Here is a 22,518-nt window from a genome sequence, read left to right as displayed (position 1 = left end):
ATAAATAAAAGCCCTGGAATGAGTGGTGTGTCTAAACTTTTGACTGGTACTGTATATGAAGATAAAAACACTAATATATCTTGATTACATAAGTATTCAACCCCATGAGTCAATACATGTTAGAATCACCTTTGGCAGTGATTACAGCTGCAAATCTTTCTTGGTAAGTCTCTAAGAGCAAGTCTTTAATCTAAGAGCAAGTCTCTAATCTTTCTGGGTAAGTCTCTAAACTATCTAGAGGAGTAAAACAAGGTTGTCCCCTATCGGCATATCTGTTTATTATTGCCATCGAAATGTTAGCTGCAAAGATTAGATCAAACAATAATATTAAGGGATTAGAAATCCGTGGCCTAAAAACTAAGGTGTCATTGTACGCTGATGATTCATGTTTTCTTTTAAAACCACAATTAGAGTCTCTCCACGGCCTCATAGAGGATCTAGATACTTTTGCTATCCTCTCTGGATTAAAACCAAATTATGATAAATGTAACCATATTACGTATTGGATCACTAAAAAAATGCACATTTTACATGACAATGTAGTTTACCAATTAAATGGTCTGACGGAGATGTAGACATACTCGGTATACAAATCCCAAAGGAAAGAAATGATCTCACTCCAATAAATTTTTATAGAAAGTTAGCAAAAATAGATAAGATCTTGCTACCATGGAAAGGAAAATACCTGTCTATTTGTGGAAAAATCACCCTGATTAACTCCTTAGTTATATCACAGTTGACCTATTTGCTTATGGTTTTGCCTACACCTAGTGACCTGCTTTTTAAATTATATGAACAAAAAATATTAAATTTTATTTGGAATGGCAAACCAGATAAAATTAAAAGGGCCTATTTATATAACGAATATGAATTCGGTGGGCAGAAATGATGAAATATTAAAGCATTTAGACCTCTCACTAAAGGCATCAGTCATACAAAAGTTATACTTAAATCCAAACTTAAATCTAGTCAATTGGTACGAATGTCTCATCCTATATTCAGGAACGGCCTTTTCCCCTTTATTCAGATTACACCTGCTCACTTTCGGTTGTTTGAAAAAGAAATAATCTCCAAAATATCTTTATTTTTTAAACAAGCCTTAGAAAGTTGGTTGCAATTTCAGTTTAATCCACCTGAAAGGACGGAACAAATAGTACAACAAATAGTGTGGTTAAATTCAAATATACTAATTGATTAAAAAACTGTATTTATCAATTTTTTTTTTTAAAAGGTATACATTTTGTGAATGATATCATAAATAGGACTGGTGGAGTTATGTCGCACATGCAGCTAACACAGACATATGGAAATGTCTGCTCTACCCAAAATTACAACCAATTAATTGCAGCATTACCACAAAAATGGAAGAGGCAAGTAGAAGGGGAAAAAAGTAAGGAACTTGTATGTCGGCCCTATATTAAAGAACATAAATGGTTAAAGAAAAGTGTGATGAATAAAAACATATACCAATTTCATTTAAGGGCCAAAATAGTTGGGAAGAGATTTTCGATGTACCCATTCCATGGCACATGGTTTATGAATTGATACGCAAAACAACGCCGGATTCAAAACTTTGACATTTTCAATATAAATTACTATACAAAATTCTTGCAACTAATAGAATGTTATATATATGGGGGATACAATCTTCCCAGCTCTGCAGATTCTGCTGTGAGGAGACAGAGTCATTAGATCATTTATTTTGGTATTGTCCATATGTAGCTCATTTTTGGTCACAGTTCCAGGAATGGCTGAAGAATTGCAACATTTGCCTAGAACTAACACTACAGATAGCAATACTGGGTGATTTGAAAAGCCATAGTCAATCAATCAATAATATAATAATTATTTTAGTAAAAATGTTTATTTTTAATTTACAGCCTGTAGAAGCTATGAGAATTGGAAGGTTCAATTATTTTGTGAAGCATCACAGCACAGTTGAAAAATATATGGCAAATAGAAATCCGAAATGGATGATGTTGAGAGACAGATGGGAGGGGTTGAGTGGAGCTGAAGGGTGGGACTAATAACAAGATAAACAATGTAAAACATACGGGATCTGTAAAATGTATATAGGTTCTGAACTTTTGTGAAATAGCATAGTTACAAATAGAAATCAAACTGGATGGACATCAGAAATAGAGGAAGGACTAAGAACAAACAAGAGAGAACTATTGTAAAGTAGACTGTGTCTGTAGAGTGTGTATAAGATGTATGGACTGAAGGTAGAAGCAGAAGTGTTTATTAGTTTACTCCAATTGGGGGATCGGCGGAAGGGTTTGCGGGGAATAATAATAAAGGTATATTCTTTAAAAAAGTATGTATGTCTATATAGGTATGTGTATGTATATATGTGTATATATATGCATGCGTGTATGGATATATATATTTACCAAAAAAATATGGGGGATTGGAAATGATGCTCTAAGAGCTTCACATACCTGGACTGTACAATATTTGCACATTTTTATTTTGTACAATTCTTCAAGCTCTGTCAAGTTGGCTGTTGATCATTGCTAGACAAATATTTTCAGGTCTGGCCATGCATTTTATTTTTACTCATAAACTTATTTAGGCTTGCCATAACAAATGGGTTGAATATTTAATGACTAAAGACATTTTAGCTTTAAATTTTCCACTTTGACAGTATGGGATATTGTGTGTAGGCCAGTGACACAACATCTCAATTGAATCCATTTTAAATTCAGGCTGTAAAACAACAAAATGTGGAAAAAGTCAAGAGGTGTGAATACTTTCTGAAGGCACTCTATCTGTACTGTTTGGGTGACCATTTGCAATGGTTTACCTGCTTCTTCCCCATCCTCCACCTCCTCTTCCTCCTCCTCTGTATTAGTGAGAACAGGCTCCTCCAATCCAACGTCTTGCATTAGAATTCGCTCTGTCTCTGTAGTCTGAAAAAACAAGGGTTTAATATCCTTTAGTTAAAAAACATGACAATAAAACAGTGTTTGATATCGAATTTACCTTCAATGACTCAATCTGGACAACTTGGCATCGCTGGAGCAGGTCAACAAAGAGGTATATGAGGAGAGCCTGACAAGAAAAATGAAGGGAACAACTTGTGAATTCTAGGAAAGTGCATCCTCCTCACAACAAATAAACCATTATCCACTCTCCCAATGCCCTTAAAACCCACAATAACATCCACTGCTAGGCCAACAAATGGTCTCGGCTGATAGTGTTCTATCTGACCTGAGAATAGGTTTTATACCTACTTGAGGAATGTACAAAATAAATATCATGACACAACATCAGCACAACAATATATCACAACATATGAACACATCCTGAAATTGAGCATCCAATTGAATGAAAGTTTGTAATCAAAATAAAATAACTGTCCTACCATGTGACCTACAAAAAAATATATTGTAGGTCACATGGTACTGTAGGACAGTCAGTTAAGAACAAATTATTATTTACAATTACTGCACCCCAGCCAAACCCGAACGATGCTGGGCCAATTGTGCTATGGGACTCCCAATCACGGCCGGATGTGATGCAGCCTGGATTTGAACCAGGGACTGTAGTGACGCCTCTTGCACTGAAATGCAGTCCCTTAGACCACTGCACCACTCGGGAGCACTCATATAGTACAATGGTGCTAAGCTTACACAGTACTTACATGGCCATTATGTTCCAGTTAAACAACATCAAACTCACCTGCACAAAGAAACCAATTATAAAGGAGACCAGGAAAGGCACGAGTCCTGCATGTGCTATTGTGACAGGAAGTCCTGCAATATAATGTACATAATTTCAGTTATAAAAGTACATAGTTACAAAAGTAATCATGAACAGTCTATAAGTTATCACTGAAATCATCATTTTTCATTTAGATATATCAAATTCAGTGGAGGCTGCTGAGGGGAGGATGGCTCATAATAATGGCTGGAACGGAGTTAATGGAATGGTATCAAACACATGGAAACCATGTGTTGGATGTATTCAATACCATTCCACTGATACCTCCCCAATTAAGGTGCCACCAACCTCCTGTGATAAAATTTGATTTGAATATGATTTTATGTATTTGATACCCTACAGGTCATAAACCGCTGTATGAATAATTTCGCAAAAGACAATACGTTCTGTTCATAAATAGAATATGACTCTGGTACAACCAATGACTGTATATATGGATGGACAAAGCCTTCGATCATCATTCATTCCTATGTGAGAACTCAATAGCACATTGAAGCCAAATGAAGTCAGTTAAGATGGCGTCTCATGGAGACATAACATGCATAGTTTGAGCTACCCCCGGAAGTGACGTTGCAGGCTAGCTCAGTTGTGCCCCCTCTCAATGAGTAACTCAAATTGAAGGCCAACCGGGGTACTGCAGGCTCACATTAATTATCCTTATCTTCTTCTGTGTGTGATTTTCAAATAATTAGTTCGACATACATCTGGTGTTTTAAAAGCAATTATTGGTACCATTATTCTCTAATATATATTTTTTATTTACACGAAGATTGACCACGAAATTTGACATCTTTCCATTCACTATAATTGGGATCCTGTTTTTTTGCTAACAATACCTGCAGTACCGCAGTCTGCCTTGAACATCCGTGGCAACAATTACTGAGGCAGACGTTCCACCCTGAGTACAACTCACCTAAGATTCCAGTTCCCAGTATCGTTGCAATTGACATAAAATCTAGAAAAATGTGAGACAGAGAAGTTACACACAAATCCTAACTTGAGATAGCCTATATGTTCATAACTCTTCATGCAAACCTGCCATTGACATCGTATTTAGAGTATTTGTCCAAACTCCTTTCATATTTACTTTAACAATAGGTGGGATTAACCCAACATGACAAACTATCATGTCCAATAAGGCAAGGGGCAAAACTACAAATTGTCTACCCTAGTGTCTTGTAAATAAACAAGCAGTTATAGACTATCTATTGACATGGTGCACAAGGTTGTTCATAAATATTTCAGATCCCGGAAAATAAAGGTATATTCATTACATCTAGCAGCACCTGCTGGTGCATCCTGCCCTGGGCTATTCAATCCCCAGATGGGCATGTGCAAACCTCAGGTTAGAAACTCATAACAGAGAGTTACAGAAATGCTTGCAGAACTTATTGTTGCAATAAATAAATAAAACTTACAACCGGATGGGTATACAACATACATTTTCATGTTAGAAAAAAATCCATTCAACACTTGTGTAAATTATTTTGGGTCGTTCTTGGCCTGACATCCTTTTCATCAAACTGTTATTACTTTTTCATCATCATCATCACATCCTGCTTAATATTCTCACATCTACAATTTGGATTAACACATATGGTCGTTTATAACTACAAATGATGTGTTATCAGTCTTTGTATGTCCTTTTACTTTCAGCTGTTGTAAGTGCGACTTAAAAATGACACTCCCTGAAAGACAAGAAGCTTGAATACAATAAGAGCTGCATTTCCAAACCCACCATAATGGAGGTTTGATGACAATGACATTAGCTGCATTGGAATGATCTAATCTCAGTCAGTGTGTAAAATTGTGTTTCATATGTGTTTAATATTAATCTCTAAGGTTTTAGCTACAGTGACTGTAAAAATAAAAAACCTATGAGCTTTATGAATCGCCTTTGTTATGGTCTGTCTAGGCTAGCCTACGCATGATGAGGAGCCACGAAAACGTACTGAAATGGCCAGGAACAAGCTCTAGTGCGCATCAGCATCCAGTAGGGTTGTGCAGTGGCATGATGATTTCACAGACCAGCAGTATGTTTTTAGCGAGAGCTTTCCTACATTTACCACAACCTATTTGACTGAGCGTACAAAGTCAAGTTTGAATTAGTGAAATGGACCAGGTGCATTCATGCTATTTAATTGTCTGTCGGCGTGGGGTGAAATTATCACGGAAAAACCTCCTGTCGCGGTTTTCAACATCCATTCAAATGCTGTTTTTTTTCTGATACTCACAGCACTGCAGGTAAATTAATCTCAATTTCCAGGGTTTATCCTGGTTTTTCCGCGTAATTTTGATGGACATAGTCGTGACATGGCGCTCAGAAATGGGAAATGGGCTTTGAAATATTTCTTCTGCGGCGGTCGCCATCATTTCGTCGTCGTCCTCCTAGCCGTACTAAATCCACTGCACCTGGGATCAGAGCAGTGGTAAAGCGCGTGCGCGGGGGATGTTTGCTACCAAGCGCATCCGTATGTAAATAGGACACCTTTTTTTGGTATAATTGAGACATGTTGATAAGGAATACGACATTACATTTACCAAGGCGGTCTAGTGGTGTATACACTGGGTGAAAATCCAAAAATTATAACATCAATTAGGTAGGCTACATAGTTTACCACTTCCAATACCATGGACAGCGACGCCATACCGGATAAACTAATATTCGGTTAACACAGTGAAACTATGCTTGGGGGAAGTTTGAAACCATTTCGGTGGTCTCTGGAGATCTTTCATTGAATTATGCTGCAAATTGTCATAAAAACCTTAATTGGTTAATTCCGTTTTCATCAAATACATGAGCAGAAAAATAACGGATCATGAAGGTTACTTTTAAACCTCCCTTTTATTAGACTAGGGGAGTAAATTATAGCATATTTCATATAGAATATTTACAACATACTAAAAAACGTGTAATATCATACCAAGGGAGTTATCAATAGACGCGTTGGACTTTTACCAATACCAAACCATTCATTCCCAATAATTGAGGAATTGTATAGTGTTAACAAAAATATTTCACAACTGTGATGAATGAATTCAGTTAATAATGCATAACACTAAAACTGAAACTAAACTATTTCCATGTAGATGTCAACCATTCCATGTATTCCTTCATTGGATAAACAGACTTACAGCCTACATAATAATACAACTAAGCACTTCCTCAAACTGCCATTTTCCTATAACACCCTTGATGATGGCAGTAATTTTTGGCTGTTATTTCCCCTGTCTTTAAAACTCTTTAACATATAAAATACTGTAAAAGAACAACAAGATCATGCCAATGTAGCGTTTATTGCATATGATACCAATGACATGGGGATTCAATACATGATAGTTCCTGCTTGACCAGCTATATTAAGAGAAATTTAAAGAAACAAATCCCAAAGGAATTTCAAGTGGCCAAAACCCTGATACCTATTACTTAAGAGACTAAAGACACGATCACAATTTACAACAATATAAGACTGGGTAAACTCACAATCAAGATGCTTAGTGCAAATACATGCAATATTCATGCAAGTCAATGCAGTATTTCATGTAACACATCATGCAACACATCTAACTTGTGTAATATTATATGATTGTACAAAGCATCACATAAATAACTGTACAATTGAAGACATTTGATATAGCCTATTTGAAGCTCATGGTCCAACTAAAAGCTACTATATTTGGAGGTACAGTAAGAGCATAACAATCTGCCATTTCATACTACATACTACAGTGAATGATGGAACTACTTCCATACTTACCATGCTTCCAGATAACTCATACCAAAGGCTTGTTGCTGTTACCTTATAAAAAACTTATTTTATGTAACAAAAAAACATTCACCTGTTCACCTGTTATAAAGGGCATTTTATATGCTACTATGCATGAACAATGTCAACTTCTTAATGATCAAATAAATTAATACAAATCCTGTAATAAAGTTATGTAATGGGCCTCCGAAAAGTCCTCAGAAGATTATTAATTGACCAATTTGAAGGAATGAGACAACTGGCTTTTTATAATTTCTTATTATTTTCATGCCACTAAAAATGTAGTAGGCCTACTGTTGTTGAATTAATCCTAAACTAATAGGGTTTTATACAGCACACACTTCATTTTTGGTATCGAAATCAAACGGATTCCTCTATTCAAGCAAAATAACAATGTACACATGTACTATTGACATCAGCCGAAGAACCTTTCTTAAAGCATTCATGATTTTCAAATAAAGGCACGTACATCATTTAAAGCTTAGCTAATATTGTAGTCCCTGAATGAAGTGTTCCTAAATAGCCATTCCATTTCTTTTGAAAAGTTATGTCAAGTACAATTTCTTTAACAAAATATCATTAAATCCTTATTATGAATTCCAGTGACCTTTATATCACAAATTTGTAAAAACGTTATCAAAAACACAATCACTAGTGCAAATGTCTTATAATGATGACAATAATGATGATGGACAAAGGATTACTAATTGTAATTGATTACTCCTATTGGCATAGGAGACTTTTGGAGACAGTTCCACTACCTTCAAAATCAACATTTATCCTTGAGATGGACACAACAGCATTACATAACCCTGCAATTAAGAAAATATCACTTAAACCCTCAAAAAATAAGCAAAACAAATGACGTAAATTGCAATATGCAGGTTGTCATTTATTGGTATGATTGATGTACTGGAGGCAGCTCTGAAGGGTAGTCACTAGCTGGCACAGCCACAATGTAATAAAATCTGATTTAAAACATAACCCTAACCACACTGCTAACCTTATGCCTAACCCTAGCCTTAAATTAAGACCAAAAAGTGATTTAAAAAAAACTATAATAATTTGTACGATATAATATAGACAATCTTGACTTTGCCTCAAGCCCTTGTAGTGGAAATCGCTCAGCGCTGCCTCAAAGACAAGATTCATCCCAATGAATGTCAACGTTCATGCAAAAATAACACATGAAGTCTACCATGAACAAAGCATAACAAATAAGTTAAGTCAAATAACAGCTACTGTAATACTACACATTTCATCATCAGTCCATCCTTACTGTATGTACAAATAGGGAAAGTGAGGTTTGTTTTGTCGACAACCACACTACTCTTGTCCGTTGGTATTGCCATTGCTTCTATATCAAAGTATTGCAGAGACTTGCCTGTTTTTAATAACATTGATCATTGGAGGACTCCAAGTAATTCACAGTTATTAGAAAAATACGGATATCACATTTCACTTTGGGTACGAGACATTATCAAAGATGAATTATTATTTTTCAATACATCAAAGTAGAAGAAAAAAAACCATCCAATCAAAGCACACATCTGGTAGAGAGCACTTTACTGTGCTGGTTATTGGATTCAATCATATGGTGCATGAGACACTGAAAAATAGAATCATACAAAATGCAGTTTTCAGGGACTTCAAATCAAATCAAATTTAAGCATCCTTAAAGCCAGCTTGGGTCTGCAGTCAAGACGGTAATGCGTATGACTAGTATAAGAAGTACGGTTGAGCATGTCAACTGTCAAAACAGGCCATGTCACACCACTGTCACCGTTTACCTCACCAACCATGCCTCTGTAAACATAGCTCATTTCTCACACACTTACTATAATCCAAACATCATGTTCTCCTCTGCTCTGTCATAGATACACATTTGCCTTGCCTGTAGAAAATCACAAGGCACAATGAGAGCAGAACAGCGGGTTGTTGTGCTTTCAGCAGAACTAAGAGCATGGAATGGTGTCATACTGTATGTTTGGTTTGAATGTTTAGACAGAGGCAGAGATTGTTCAATAGGGCATATGAGCATAAACACATCCAGCTGGCCTTATAGAGTTTATCCACTCGTGTAAAAACACGCTGTAGTCAGTGACGCATTACTCACTTCAAAATGCATGTTTATCTATCAAGCTCTGCGTGGTTGTGAATCGCTCTGTCTTGTAGATTTAGCTCACTCCTGTGTTCCAGTGTTTCTTCACGTTCTCAGTTTATACGTGCCTGCCTGTCTGGCGTTGTTCCAGACAGCCAGACAGACATGTATAAATGAGGCATTAGGACATCTTGGATAGCCCAGCACTTTCCTTGACAGCCAGAAGGATCTAGAAGAAATCAACATTGCTTATTGAACGTTTCGTAAACCTGAACACAGTAGGCGCTCAAGAAGAGTAGTGCAAGAAGGGGTCCCGGTCTCTTCATATTGCTTTAGTGTGATCTCTTTGTAAAAAAAAAAAAAGTGCCACACTTCATTGTGCAGAGTGAACTTAGGTATCTGAGGCACGTATGCAGATACCATTGGTCTAGGCAGTGCAGCCATACAGTGCCTCTAACCTTGGCTGATTGGATTCGTTGGGTCAATTTGTGTCATCTGGACTGTTTTCAAAGAGGTCAAGCCCACAGTGAATGAGTTTTTCAGCTGAATTGATGGCGTTTATTATCAGTGACAGAGACTTGTTTACAGCGTTGTGTTTTAGTGGATCCAGGGGGTACTTCAGTATGGAGAACTGGGGGACCTTCCCATTCAGACTGTACAACAGGTTCCTGGATCACAGGGGAACAAACAGACCACGGGTAAGTATTCACATTCACTAACTGCTGATTTTCCTATAAAAAAACCCTCTTCATTAATAATACCTACTGTATAATTGCTTGACACTGTAAGAGATATTGTACATACAAAATGATCTTGTCACACCCTGTTTTCTGTCAAATATAGGTTACACAATACTGTTGGAAACACAAAACCTTCCCTGTCTATCTATCTACCTGTTTCTCCATCTTTCACACATCCCCTTGGCGCCATCTGGACACAGTAGCAAGAATCAATCTAATTTAGAATCTCAAAACTAAACAGCAGTCAGATACATTTCATGCTACAGGCCATGGTGTAGTCATTTGTAGGTAAAAAATGAGCAGCTTTTGGATCGTTCCTCTTCATGCGTCTGAATCGCACATTGATTTCTTTGGAAGCTGGCTGCACAGACCCTAAGCAGAATAAATAAGGCAATTCTTCATATGTAAACAGGTTAGCCTGCCATCATGACCTTCAGGCTTGAGTTTATACAGTGATTAAGCTCCTCTTTTCTGTGGATGAGAAACACTTTTTAACTTTCAGGTCCCTTTGAGGCTGACTGAGGAATAATTAGAGAACCATTTTGTGTTCCCCTAAAAGGTATGGTTGAGCTTCATTCATGTGAATAAATTAGACTACCCCCCCAGGGCCTAAGATAGGCTGTTGATTGAAGAGTGAACTACTGCATAGGGTCTCATGCAGAACTTGATCCATCTCTCAAGGCCACTCATGCTGCAGTGCCAAGGACAAGCGAGTTCACTAAAGTGTCTTTCTGAAATTTCAACATGATGTTGTAGTAATAAAAATGTGAACATCTATTGGTTCTCACTTTACATACATGCACCCACATACACATACATAATATGTTAGCCCTCAATACTATTTCTTGCCCTTGAGCAGGCGCTTACTTTTATACTGTAGGACAAAGCAGTTTTGAATTGTAAGGCATTCTTGTTGTCAGAAAGGCTGCATGGTGAAATCCCTCCAAGTGTAAGGATATCTAATATTGATCTCAAGTCCCTTGTAACCCTGCATACTTTTTAAATGGGGAAAGAATTCTCCTGCACAACAGAACAAACTAGGTTTAACTACACTAGTCTGTTCCCCCGGTGTCAGTCACAGAACATCAATTCCTTGCTGACAGCATGAAGACGTTTGTTTTAGCCACTCTCTCAAGCCTTACAGAGTGCTTTTTAATGCCATCCATCTCCTCTGTCTCAGCCTGGTCAAATAATTCACAGCTGTCTCAAATGCCTTACAGTGCTTTGGGGGATACCAGATTGACAGTACAGTATTGTATGTATCAGTATCCGTTTCCTAGTAATCATAATTTAATAATAAGTCAGTCTGAACTGTTATCAAATCTTTGATTGCATTTGACAGGAATTGGTTATTTACGAAACCTGGAGGTGAGGAAGTTCAGCTCATCCTTTTCACTATGAGCTTCCTGGCATGCTGTTTCGGTTTCCTCCCCTCTAACTATTAGGAACAGCTACGTTTCTCAGCTGCTGTTTCTGTTTCCTTCCCTCTAACTATTAGGAACAGCTACGTTTCTCAGCTACGTTTCTCAGCTGCTGTTCCTGTTTCCTCTCCTCTAACTATTAGGAACAGCTACGTTTCTCAGCTATGTTTCTCAGCTGCTGTTTCTGTTTCCTCTCCTCTAACTATTAGGAACAGCTACGTTTCTCAGCTGCTGTTCCTGTTTCCTCTCCTCTAACTACTAGGAACAGCTATGTTTCTCAGCTACGTTTCTCAGCTGCTGTTCCTGTTTCCTCTCCTCTAACTACTAGGAACAGCTACGTTTCTCAGCTACGTTTCTCTCAGACAAAGGGCATGAATTCCCATTAGAGGTCTGGGTAATAAGTGTACACACAGCACAGTGGGGAAACAGAGGGGCCAGTCAGTTGGGACTAATTCCCAGCAGTAACAGGGAGTGTGCTCAGAGTGCGGTAATGACTAGATATTGGCTTGTAATGGCCCAGAGCACCTGATCTATTTCATACACCTTGATTTAATTTAAAGTCACATCACACCAGGATATGCTGATTACCATCTGATTACAATCACATGTCACTTTGACAACTGCAGTTTCTCGTATGGTATACCCGGTGTCTGTACGAAGTAATTAAACAACAACAACACGATTGGTGGGAGTCAGACAGGTTCAACACTCACAGGAAAAAAGTATTGCAATTCCCATGGTCAGCACAGGGAATTGGGAATATGTATACTATATATCTATCTATGTATGTTGATTAGTCACCTCTTGTTATAGCTCTGTGTCATGTAGCATCTCACCTGACCTATCATCCTCATGCAAATTACAGTAATGCCATGAACATTCTAATGCATCTGAAATCTTTCCCTCCACACACACCATGACCGACCTATCAGCACAATAGCTCCCCTATCTACTGTACTGTATATGCTCCACCAATATAAACGTACTCCTGTTTTATTTATCTGTTATTTTACCAGGTAAGTTGACTGAGAACACATTCTCATTTACAGCAACGACCTGGGGAATAGTTACAGGGGAGAGGAGGGCAATGAATGAGCCAATTGTAAACTGGGGATTATTAGGTGACCATGATGGTTTGAGGGCCAGATTGGAAATTTAGCTAGGACACCGGGGTTAACACCCCTACTCTTACGATAAGTGCCATGGGATCTTTAATGACCTCAGAGAGTCAGGACACCCGTTTAACGTCCCATCTGAAAGACGGCACCCGACACAGGGCAGTGTCCCCAATCACTGCCCTGGGGCATTGGGGTATTTTTTAGACCAGAGGAAAGACTGCCTCCTACTGGCCCTCCAACACCACTTCCAGAAGCATCTGGTCTCCCATCCAGGGACTGACCAGGACCAACCCTGCTTAACTTCAGAAGCAAGCCAGCAGTGGTATGCAGGGTGGTATGCTGCTGTGCAAGGCTGACGTCAAACCCAGCATCACCAAGTCTCCCAGCCCCGTCTCCAGCTCTAGAGGCAGTAGGATGGGAGTCATTATACTGCCTTTTGTAGGATTAGACTGATCTAAAGCTAGTAAAACCACAGTGGTTAGCTCAGTTAATTACATTCAGACAAAACAAAGAAATAGACATATGTAGATTGTGGCATGTACTGTAGATTTCTGAGAAAAGGATACTTCGTTATTATGGAGCCAGTTAAACAGCAATGTTTCTTGAGGATTATTGAACAGTTGAATTCAATTTTTGTGCTTTGGTTCTAATGGCAGCTTAGTGCAATTAGATGTGCATTCAAATTATAACAACAAACATTACATTACACTACAACTGTGCTGGCTCTCAGGGAGGCAGACCCATTCATGGAAAACTAGCTAGCTAAAGGTAATTATAGAGATTCACAGTGATGTGCAGTCGGTAATGTTCCTCGCTGGTCTTCATTCAATAAGAAACAATGGTGCACACTCTAATCACACTCAATAGATGGGCTCCAGGTGGATTGAAAAGTGACTTCATAAAAAGTGTAAAATGTATAGTTCCCATGGTCACCATTATTGACTTAATTGACTAATCACAATTAATAGATCATGTTTAATGAATGCCACAAGGCATTTGAGAGCTTTGTAATTAGCTAGCATATTGTGCCCAGATTTTCAAAGCAGCTCACATCCTTACCTTCACAAAATGTCCTCAGGTAATAGAGTGATGGTATGCTAGCCTAGGACATACAGTACAATCTGATCCACCTACCTGTAGACACCTGGAGGGGGGTGGGGGACCATGAAGCTCTTCTCCAGGTCCCGGAGCACGTCGTTCAGCATGCGGACATGAGAGGGGTCCCTCTCCTTGGGGTCATTGGCTGGACGCATGGTCTCAGACTGGAGGAAGGCTGAGCTCTCTCTGAGGGAGGCAGCTGCTGCCAGCAGTCTGGGGGTCCTCAGGGGATCATCTATAGTACATCAACACAGACACAGGGCAGGGATTGGCTGTTACGGGTAAAAGGTGGAGGTGGACAATGTTTGGTTGGCTAAAATCTAAGAAACCTCTCTTACACTACTGCAACTACCTTCAATATCCTTAAACTAGTTCAGAACTATTTTCGATTCATCTTACTCTGCGCTTGCCACAAAGCCAGATATGGGTCTGTTAGTCAGAGTCCTACAACAGCCAGAACCAATTGGACATTAAGGCAACGTCACTGCTTAGAGTCGACATATCAGTAGAACATTCAATTATTCAGTAGTAATTAAAGATTCATTAAAAAGCCCCCCTGCCATGTATGTAGGGATACTCTAATTGACAGTGTCACTAATTACAACTTATTCAGAGAATGATATGCTCATTAGAAAATAAAAACAAAGCAACACATTTACATGTGTCATTATGAATAAATTACATTTTGGTTAATTATGTGACCATATTTATAGTGTTACATAATGACCGTCAGGTTAGATTGCACTGCTCACCATTTATGAGTTACATTCATACTATATGAACAGCATGACATGGCTGCTTCTTAGGCATTAAATTATAGACCTCCAAAAATGCACTGTCCTCAGCTGTCACCTGTACAGACACGTTTCTCTTGCTCTGTTTTTAAATCAGGTCAACAACATTTGTGGATGGCTGAAAAAAATGATGTGCCGATTATTACATTCAAATTAATTGGCTTGTCCCTTACACAGAAACATATTTGTTATAAAAACGTTGGCCTCAATATTTCTGTAACACATGAAATATCAGGTTAACATTTGTTGTTTCAACACTATATGCATGAATCCTCGTCAAGCACTAGAGAGAAAAACATGGGAATTATCAATGTCACAACATGTCTAAATAGCGTTTGCTAATAAGCTAGTCGCCACATCGAACGTTTTCCGTTCCATTATGCCTAAGTGAAAATAACCTTGACTGTGGCCGTGTGCTGCATGCTTATATGTGGCTCCATTAAAGCCTGCTTTTTTCTCCATTTCACTTCTCTTTGGTGTTTGTTAGATGAGAGCAAGGCTGGGGCATGGCATTGAGTGGGAGAGTCACAGGAGAATATGTACACCATGCAACTACTCAGGGAATAAAGGAGAGAAAAGACCGGATAAAAATATCCAAAGAAAGCTGTTCCCTTCTACAAATGTAAATGTCTTTCTCCCTACTGAGGGAATAGGAGTTATGAAATATGTGGGAGGATTGCTGTAATCTATCACACATTCTGACATGGAGGGACGTGGAGGGACGATTCTGTTGGCATAGACCCTGCTGAGATTTGATGGAGAGAACTTAACACAACTCAGGAAGCCACCTTTAAAAATGTTTGGCACGCACACACGCATACACACACACACATGCACACGTGCACGCACGCACGTACACACACACACACACACCATTTTCTCCTTTTCTAGAACTGTTTGGCTTCAAAGTGCAGCTACCATACTTCTGAAAAAAATGCAAGTTACCAAATTGTTCATTTTGAATAAAAAGTGAACAAAATATTTTGAAGGTTTCAATTAGCCATGCCTGTTTGATCTCAGACAATCCATTACTCGTCCTCATGAATAGTGCAATTTTATGTGGTGTCTGAAAATCCATTTACTGTTCCAATCCCAAAACAGCATGAGGCTGGGCTAAAATCCAGGGATCAACCCAGAAACCTCAAATTATTTATTTACCTCTCTCCCATCTCCCTTCTTTATTTTTAACCACAAAGATAAAAGCATTCTATATTTAATTCAACCTGTTTGCGACCGGGCTTCTAAAGGCATTAGTTCCCTGACCCTGCGACCACGGCCAGGTAATCATTCCATCTCAATCACAGAGCCGCCTCGTTTGTGGACATTAGTCTTGGATAAAGAAGTGGAACCGCAGTGCTTACCACAATGAGGCATCATGAGTAAGTTATACATATCAGTGTTTCACAGTCTAAGCAGCTGTCTGCAATGCAGAGTGAATTGCGAGATAGAAACCTCATTTGTGGTTTAAATGCTTGCTGGCCATGATGAGAACCCACTGTATTAACAGATTCTCTACAGTACCATGGCTGTATGAGCACCACAAAATGTTAACTCAGTGTAAAATGGTAACTTCAATCAAATACAGAATGACAAAAATATGGAAAAGGAAGTGTTATACTTTTTGTGTGAAATTATTACAATAACGGAAACTACCTTAAAGTAATCAAATATTTGAAACCAAATGATACAGCCTTTCTAATCATACACGGTGCACCACCTGTGTGTAATTCAGTAGACAGTGACTATGCAGAGCAATGGGAATATGGTTGAGCTGATATATAACTACTAGGACACAGTTTTATGGACACTGAGCCAGAAGAGACAAGATTATGTGGTGATTATGCACTTCACCTGTCCTACGCTCGCTCTGTCTGCATGAATATTTAACATTACAACCAAATTACACCTCTGATGCACAAGGTCAGGATGAGGGTGGGATGTCCCATTTATCAGTTGCCTCTACAAGTCCATAAGAGGTGACAGTAAAGTAAACCAACGAGGTCTGTAAGTCTGCATTATCATTAATTGCTTTTAAAGTATAGGCTATATCCAATTCTAACTTCCTTTAAAAATACATGGAGCCTTAGGGAGGGAGGGAGGGAGGGAGGGAGGGAGGGAGGGAGGGAGGGAGGGAGGGAGGGAGGGAGGGAGGGAGGGAGGGAGGGAGGGAGGGAGGGAGGGAGGGAGGGAGGGAGGGAGGGAAAACCCAAGCTCTTGGATTGTTTGTTGAAGTAGTGGTGAGATGAAATACCACTTCCTGGCTTTGTCAAATGTTCATTCTCATCCTGTGTGACATAACAGAACTCAGGTCTGAGACGAAAGAGGCAGTCGAGTCCAAGGCTGGCGAAAAGAAAGATGACCCGGCCAGGATTTAAATTTTTACAAATGCAAAAATCAAGGTCACTTGGCATTGGACTCATGAGGCGTGATAGAGGCGATCGATATGTCCACCTAAACAGATGATCTGCCTCTAAATCATTCTTATGGGAGAGAGAGAGAGAGAGAGAGAAGGTGAGAGAGAAGGAGGGAGAGGAGGAGAGGGGGACATGCTGTGGCCTGGTGCTGGCTGGCTGGCTGGCTGGCTGGCTGGCTGGCTGGCTGGCTGGCTGGGTGGGTGGGTGGGTGGGTGGACTGCAGATATGAGTTATGTCACTGCATAGACCCACGTGGCTCAGCAAACAACCAGAGCACCAATAGATGCTTTATTCACTTCACTCCAATGTGGGTATTGTACAATAGTTACATTGTTCATTGTTGTTTTGTCATGCATGTTTGATTCAGTCGAAGATAATAACATAGTAGTACAAATTCAATGATGGCTGAAAAAGTCCTTCATTCATGCAATATCATGAAACGCCAAAGGATAGAATAAACAAGATTGTGTCTTACCTTTGAGTTTATCCTGGACATCCAGGGCAATATCAAGAGGATAGAATGGAAGTACTGGATCATTGACGAGTCGAAGAATGACCTCTGCTGTCATCTAGATAAACAGCAGAACACAGTTTAAAGCCTGTAGTACTGGATCCAAACACAGTTAAATGTGTTACAAATTACTTCTTGAGTGAATCCCATGGTGAATACTACTCATAAAATAATAAAGTATGTTGTTGTTGTTTTTGTGGTTGTTGTTGTTGTTGTTTTCCTTCCTGCAAGAAACAGTGTGCTCATCAATGAACTGAACCAGAACTGTTAGTTCAATAATATCCTTTACCAGCTTTAGACTGCCATTGCCAATCTACTCATTGATTTGGTTTCACTCTCAGTTGGTAGCTTTCTAAGCCCTCTGCATTGGATGCAGAAGGCAACACATTGTTCCATATCTTGCTCCATATCTAGACAGAATTCAATACTCGCATGGCTGACCTCCACCCTACCTAATCAACCTTTACTGAGCAACGCAAATCCCACAGAGTATTACATAGACTGATATCAGAGGTGCACTCAGTCAGTCAGTCAGCATTCTGCATGTCGTCCATTGGTCGACCCAGTCCAGCAGAATGCAGGGAATGAGAAAAGGTCACTTATCAGCAGTGTTTCTTCCGCCTGACCTACTCTGGCCTTAGCAGAGAAAAGCAATTGGCCCACTTCTTTGTGAGGAGTCTGTTAGACGCTGACCCCAGTTAGTGTGCTCAGTGACATAGACACCTGTGATGGGTGCTGAGGGTTACTGTTTCCCCCGGCCAGCCCCCAGGGTCACCCAGGCTGGGGACAGCCAGGCCACTGACCCCCTCTTTATGGGTGGTCCATAGACCCAGGCTGGACACCACAGACCTCTGTCTTCAGTCCACGTTACTGGGGATAACTAGAGGCTGGACACACTCCCCACTCTGGGCTGGACCTCTGGAACCATGACTGTGGGGCATAGAAGATTGGAAGCTGTAGCTAAACACAATGTGTTTACATTTGAGCTACTAGACTATTGTTGTACGATTGTTGTAAAGAAAATCTCAAATGACACTTGTATTTTACTACTGTATACTACCCAGGTTGGTGTTTTAACATTCTAGTCGAGTATTCCTATTTTATAGCACTTTTCTGGTGTTTATTAAATTACCTACAGTGTAAGTTCTGTAGACTGCTGGGAAATCAATCACAGAGGGAAAAGATTAGACCATTGATTTGAGTGAAGTGAGAAATAAGTATACATCAAGCCTGTTTAATGTTCCAGACAGAAAAGACCACTGATTTCTTATTTATGGCCTTGTTTTTGGATCCTCGCTCTACGGATGGCAGAACAAAAGCATACAACATAAAGAAGGGAAAAGAAAGGTGAAGGAACAAAATATGACAATGTGAAGGTCCTGAAAGATAGCAGACCAAACCACACTAGTGAAATACACTAGTGCGTGACTTCATTATTCTTCCACATTAATATTTTGGGGTAGTTTAGTGATTATACAGTATTTGAAAACAGAGAATTTGACATTCTTTCCCAATATAAAAAAACAGCCTAACTTATTAATTGGAATGCTAACATCAGTGATGCAGGCAGTAATATTTTATAGGCTTAGCATCCAATGATCCCATATTGGCCCCAAAATATCGTTACTAAATATGAATGTCAATGACAGACCAGTTGAATGCTCTAAATTTCCTTCATAAAATGTAGATATAGGTTCAAATCCCAATTAGGTCCACTTCGTTTGACCTAACTTTATTATTGTATTTGCACCAGGTTAACACTGCGGCCTGTCCTTTCCACTCTCCTGCCTCCCTCTGAGTCTCCCCTCCAGCGCTGAGTGAGATTGCTTACCTGCCCCTGAGAAGCTGTCAGTTTGTCTGTACTGGGGGGTTTTAAATCCTGCCTGCCTTTCTCTCCGGGACATGGCCAGGCACTGCAGGGCTTTGTGGGGGAATATATTTGTGTACATTACAGAGTAGGAGAAAGAGGTGGAGGAGGAGGAGGCCAGGCAGAGGGAGGAAGCACACTGTGGTTATTGACAGCAGAGGGCTCCCTAGGAGAAGCTTGCAGAGGACCATGCTAATTCACAGCAGAGGAGACAGGACTAATAAAGCTCAGAGCTCAGCTACGTACTGTTGAGGACGTTTGTCTCTAGTGCTGTGTTAACCCATTTCAGGGGTCAACCCACACATCACGGTCAGACAGATGAGTACTACTGCGTGTGTCGTCTTATTTAAAATCAGTCACTGCTGACCGCAAACAATGTTTGTACTGATCAGTGTCAGCTGAGAGAATAGGTTGTAATTCCTGACTCATTGGCCAAAGGGCTTGATAGAGCTTAACTGGTGACTGAAATCCAGTGCATTCTCTGAATAAAACATTAAAACTGAATGATGTAACACTGCATACTGGCACATAATTATAACACATGACTTCCAGCTCAAGAACGGCATTGTCATAAACAGTGACATACTCTGTACTGTAAAATAAGTCCAACTAAGAAATTAAACAATCTAAGCCACAGGTTTCAACCGCAGTATAAGAGGTGGTCAGCCTCACACAATGACTAATTTTATGACAATAATCTAAGCCTATTCACTTATTTTATATGACATTAAATTGACAACAACAACAGAAGTTGAAGGCATCCCCATGACCAATGCTGTATCAATAAAGTACAGTATCTAAGCAACTGAACCATTAGTACACGAGTTGGTTGGGTGAACTATGCTCACACAGTGCATATAACCTCAGTGGGCTAACACAGTCTTTAGGGACTCGATACCTACATTCGAGTAAGGATGCTAAATCAGTTCCACAATGAAGGATCTCAGATTGAGAATATCTTCACACAGCTTCATCATGTTGATAGCTGAACAGATGGTAGATACTAGTAATGTACAGTTTCCATCAGTTAGGTCTAGAGCCCAGAACAGCGTGAGGGCAACGTTTCTGCAGGGAAATGCACAGACATATTTAAGCAACAGTCAAACATCTGATTGGGAAAATAACTGATGTCCTCTGCAAATTCCTTTAGCCATTAAATTGAACAAAATGACAGGATAACATGAAGAGGGAGTCGGTCAACACCAGAAGACTGTTCAGGCAAATTCACTAAATACTGGCATATCTGAAAGTAAATGACCTTTACTTCCACCAATAGCACCAATAGAGTGACATATGCTTTTAAGCAAACAATTCCAGTACCTCTATAGCATTTTTCACATCATGTTCTACAGTCCCCAAGACAACCTCATCATTAGTCTGGTCATGCGCTGGGATACAAACTGGGTGAGCCAGTGATTGTGCCTGGCTAGTGCTTTTTATTTGCCAGAGCCCTGTTAGATCACTCAATGGAACTTATTGGTTGGTCCTTAAAATAAGGGCTACCAGAAACAGCACTTAATTAATTAACGGTTTGTGGACCATTGCAGATCCTTGTCTATGCATGCAATATTTCCAGCAAGATTGATTCTATGTCTGGCAGCCTTCTGCTCACTTCATTAAGATAGCAGATGGCACAGGGTTTGTTAAGGGTTAAATAATAAAGAAGACAGATTGGGGGTTGTTTCTGAGAGCTGATTTGCAGAGTGTTTGTCAGTGTGTATGCTGTGTATGCTAAGAAGTTCTGCTAAGAAGTTCTGAATACAAGAGCAGGCCTACCTGAACCTGTTCAATCGAAGTGTAGAGAGTATTTCAAATAACTCCATAGGTTTTTTTAAAAATGCGCAAGACCTAACAAAGTTAATTTATAAAAGAAAAACAACTTCGCACAACTTCACAATTTATTAATAATGAGCTAAATCCGTCCCTAACACCCAACATGACAGCATCATAGCTAATTCATTTCCCATATCCAACTACAACTAATATCCATTGTTATGACTCCTAAATGACATCGATACAGTTCCAGGATAGCATTATGAAGGCACTGTGACAGATGGTTTAAGTAAAGGCTATCCAATTATCTATAAATGTTTTTTCCATTTTTACAAAATTCTCCAAAACAGGACAGAGTCTCAGAGCAGATATAATAGCAGTAAGAATGAATATGCATGATTCAAGCATCTGCTAAAGACTGTGAAGGGCATGCAGGCTTTAAAATGCAATGAAAACTTGGAGTTGGGTTTAAGCCAGGACCATAATCCAAGTCTCTTTTCTTCTTCCCACTACAGAGGAAAGGTTGCTATTAAAAGGATCAAATGCACTTTGTGGTTCCCAGCACCATATGGTCGCCCAGCATCTCAAAGTGTGTTGCTAGCACAACAATGACGCCTATGCTAATGGATCTCTGTAAATGCTGGGCCCAAACTAGTGCATGGACTAATACCTTTAAACCTACAGGGAAGTGGATGAAGAACTGAAGAACGTTGGCAGCTTTTGATGAGATATTTTCTGTGCATAAGGCTAAACAGCATTTGGGGAGCAATGACTGTACACATCAAACAGAGGAGTATGTGAGTGTTAAGGTAGTGAGGTGGATAATTGGCGTGTGCATGTATGGATCTCCTTCAGGGAAGGGCCTGCATAACACTGCTCCTGTCATTTACAATCATGAGGCATCAAGAGAGAAGGAGGAGCCATGATGACAGAACTCTTTAATAAACATAGCTGACAGATCCCTGAGAGGAGTGGCATGACCCAATCTCACATATAATTTCCTAAAAACACAATAAAATGGCACCTCTTTGCCCACTGCCGATCATCCGTGCCACTTTCCAAATCCACTCATCCACCCACCACATCACACCACAGCTCCAAGAGATAATTATGATGGATGAGCCAATCAGGATAGGCCAGGGTTTGATGTGCTAGCTTCTTCCTCACCCAATCAACAATTCCATTCTC

At 39.6% G+C, this 22,518-nt stretch overlaps 2 protein-coding genes across 2 annotated transcripts in view; both read right to left on the bottom strand.

Annotated features, from left to right (window-relative positions):
• Window positions 1-6,148, bottom strand: part of si:ch211-51h4.2 — a 105,256-nt gene extending 99,108 nt beyond the window's left edge. Inside the window, exons 1-5 of the mRNA XM_024421689.2 lie at window positions 5,961-6,148; window positions 4,640-4,681; window positions 3,685-3,758; window positions 2,986-3,054; window positions 2,807-2,912 (exon numbers count right to left, since the gene is read on the bottom strand). Coding sequence (XP_024277457.1) covers window positions 2,807-2,912; window positions 2,986-3,054; window positions 3,685-3,758; window positions 4,640-4,681; window positions 5,961-6,099 — 430 coding nt within the window. The 5' untranslated portion in view covers window positions 6,100-6,148. The remainder of the gene's footprint in view (window positions 1-2,806; window positions 2,913-2,985; window positions 3,055-3,684; window positions 3,759-4,639; window positions 4,682-5,960) is intronic.
• An 856-nt stretch (window positions 6,149-7,004) lies between these two features.
• Window positions 7,005-22,518, bottom strand: part of LOC112251038 (inactive N-acetylated-alpha-linked acidic dipeptidase-like protein 2) — a 276,294-nt gene continuing 260,780 nt past the window's right edge. Inside the window, exons 12-14 of the mRNA XM_024421688.2 lie at window positions 17,655-17,748; window positions 14,008-14,206; window positions 7,005-10,262 (exon numbers count right to left, since the gene is read on the bottom strand). Coding sequence (XP_024277456.1) covers window positions 10,076-10,262; window positions 14,008-14,206; window positions 17,655-17,748 — 480 coding nt within the window. The 3' untranslated portion in view covers window positions 7,005-10,075. The remainder of the gene's footprint in view (window positions 10,263-14,007; window positions 14,207-17,654; window positions 17,749-22,518) is intronic.

This window comes from Oncorhynchus tshawytscha, linkage group LG05 (genome assembly GCF_018296145.1).
Source record: "Oncorhynchus tshawytscha isolate Ot180627B linkage group LG05, Otsh_v2.0, whole genome shotgun sequence".
In the NCBI taxonomy this organism is placed as follows: Eukaryota; Metazoa; Chordata; class Actinopteri; order Salmoniformes; family Salmonidae; genus Oncorhynchus; species Oncorhynchus tshawytscha.
This window is presented reverse-complemented; position numbering and strand designations above follow the sequence as displayed.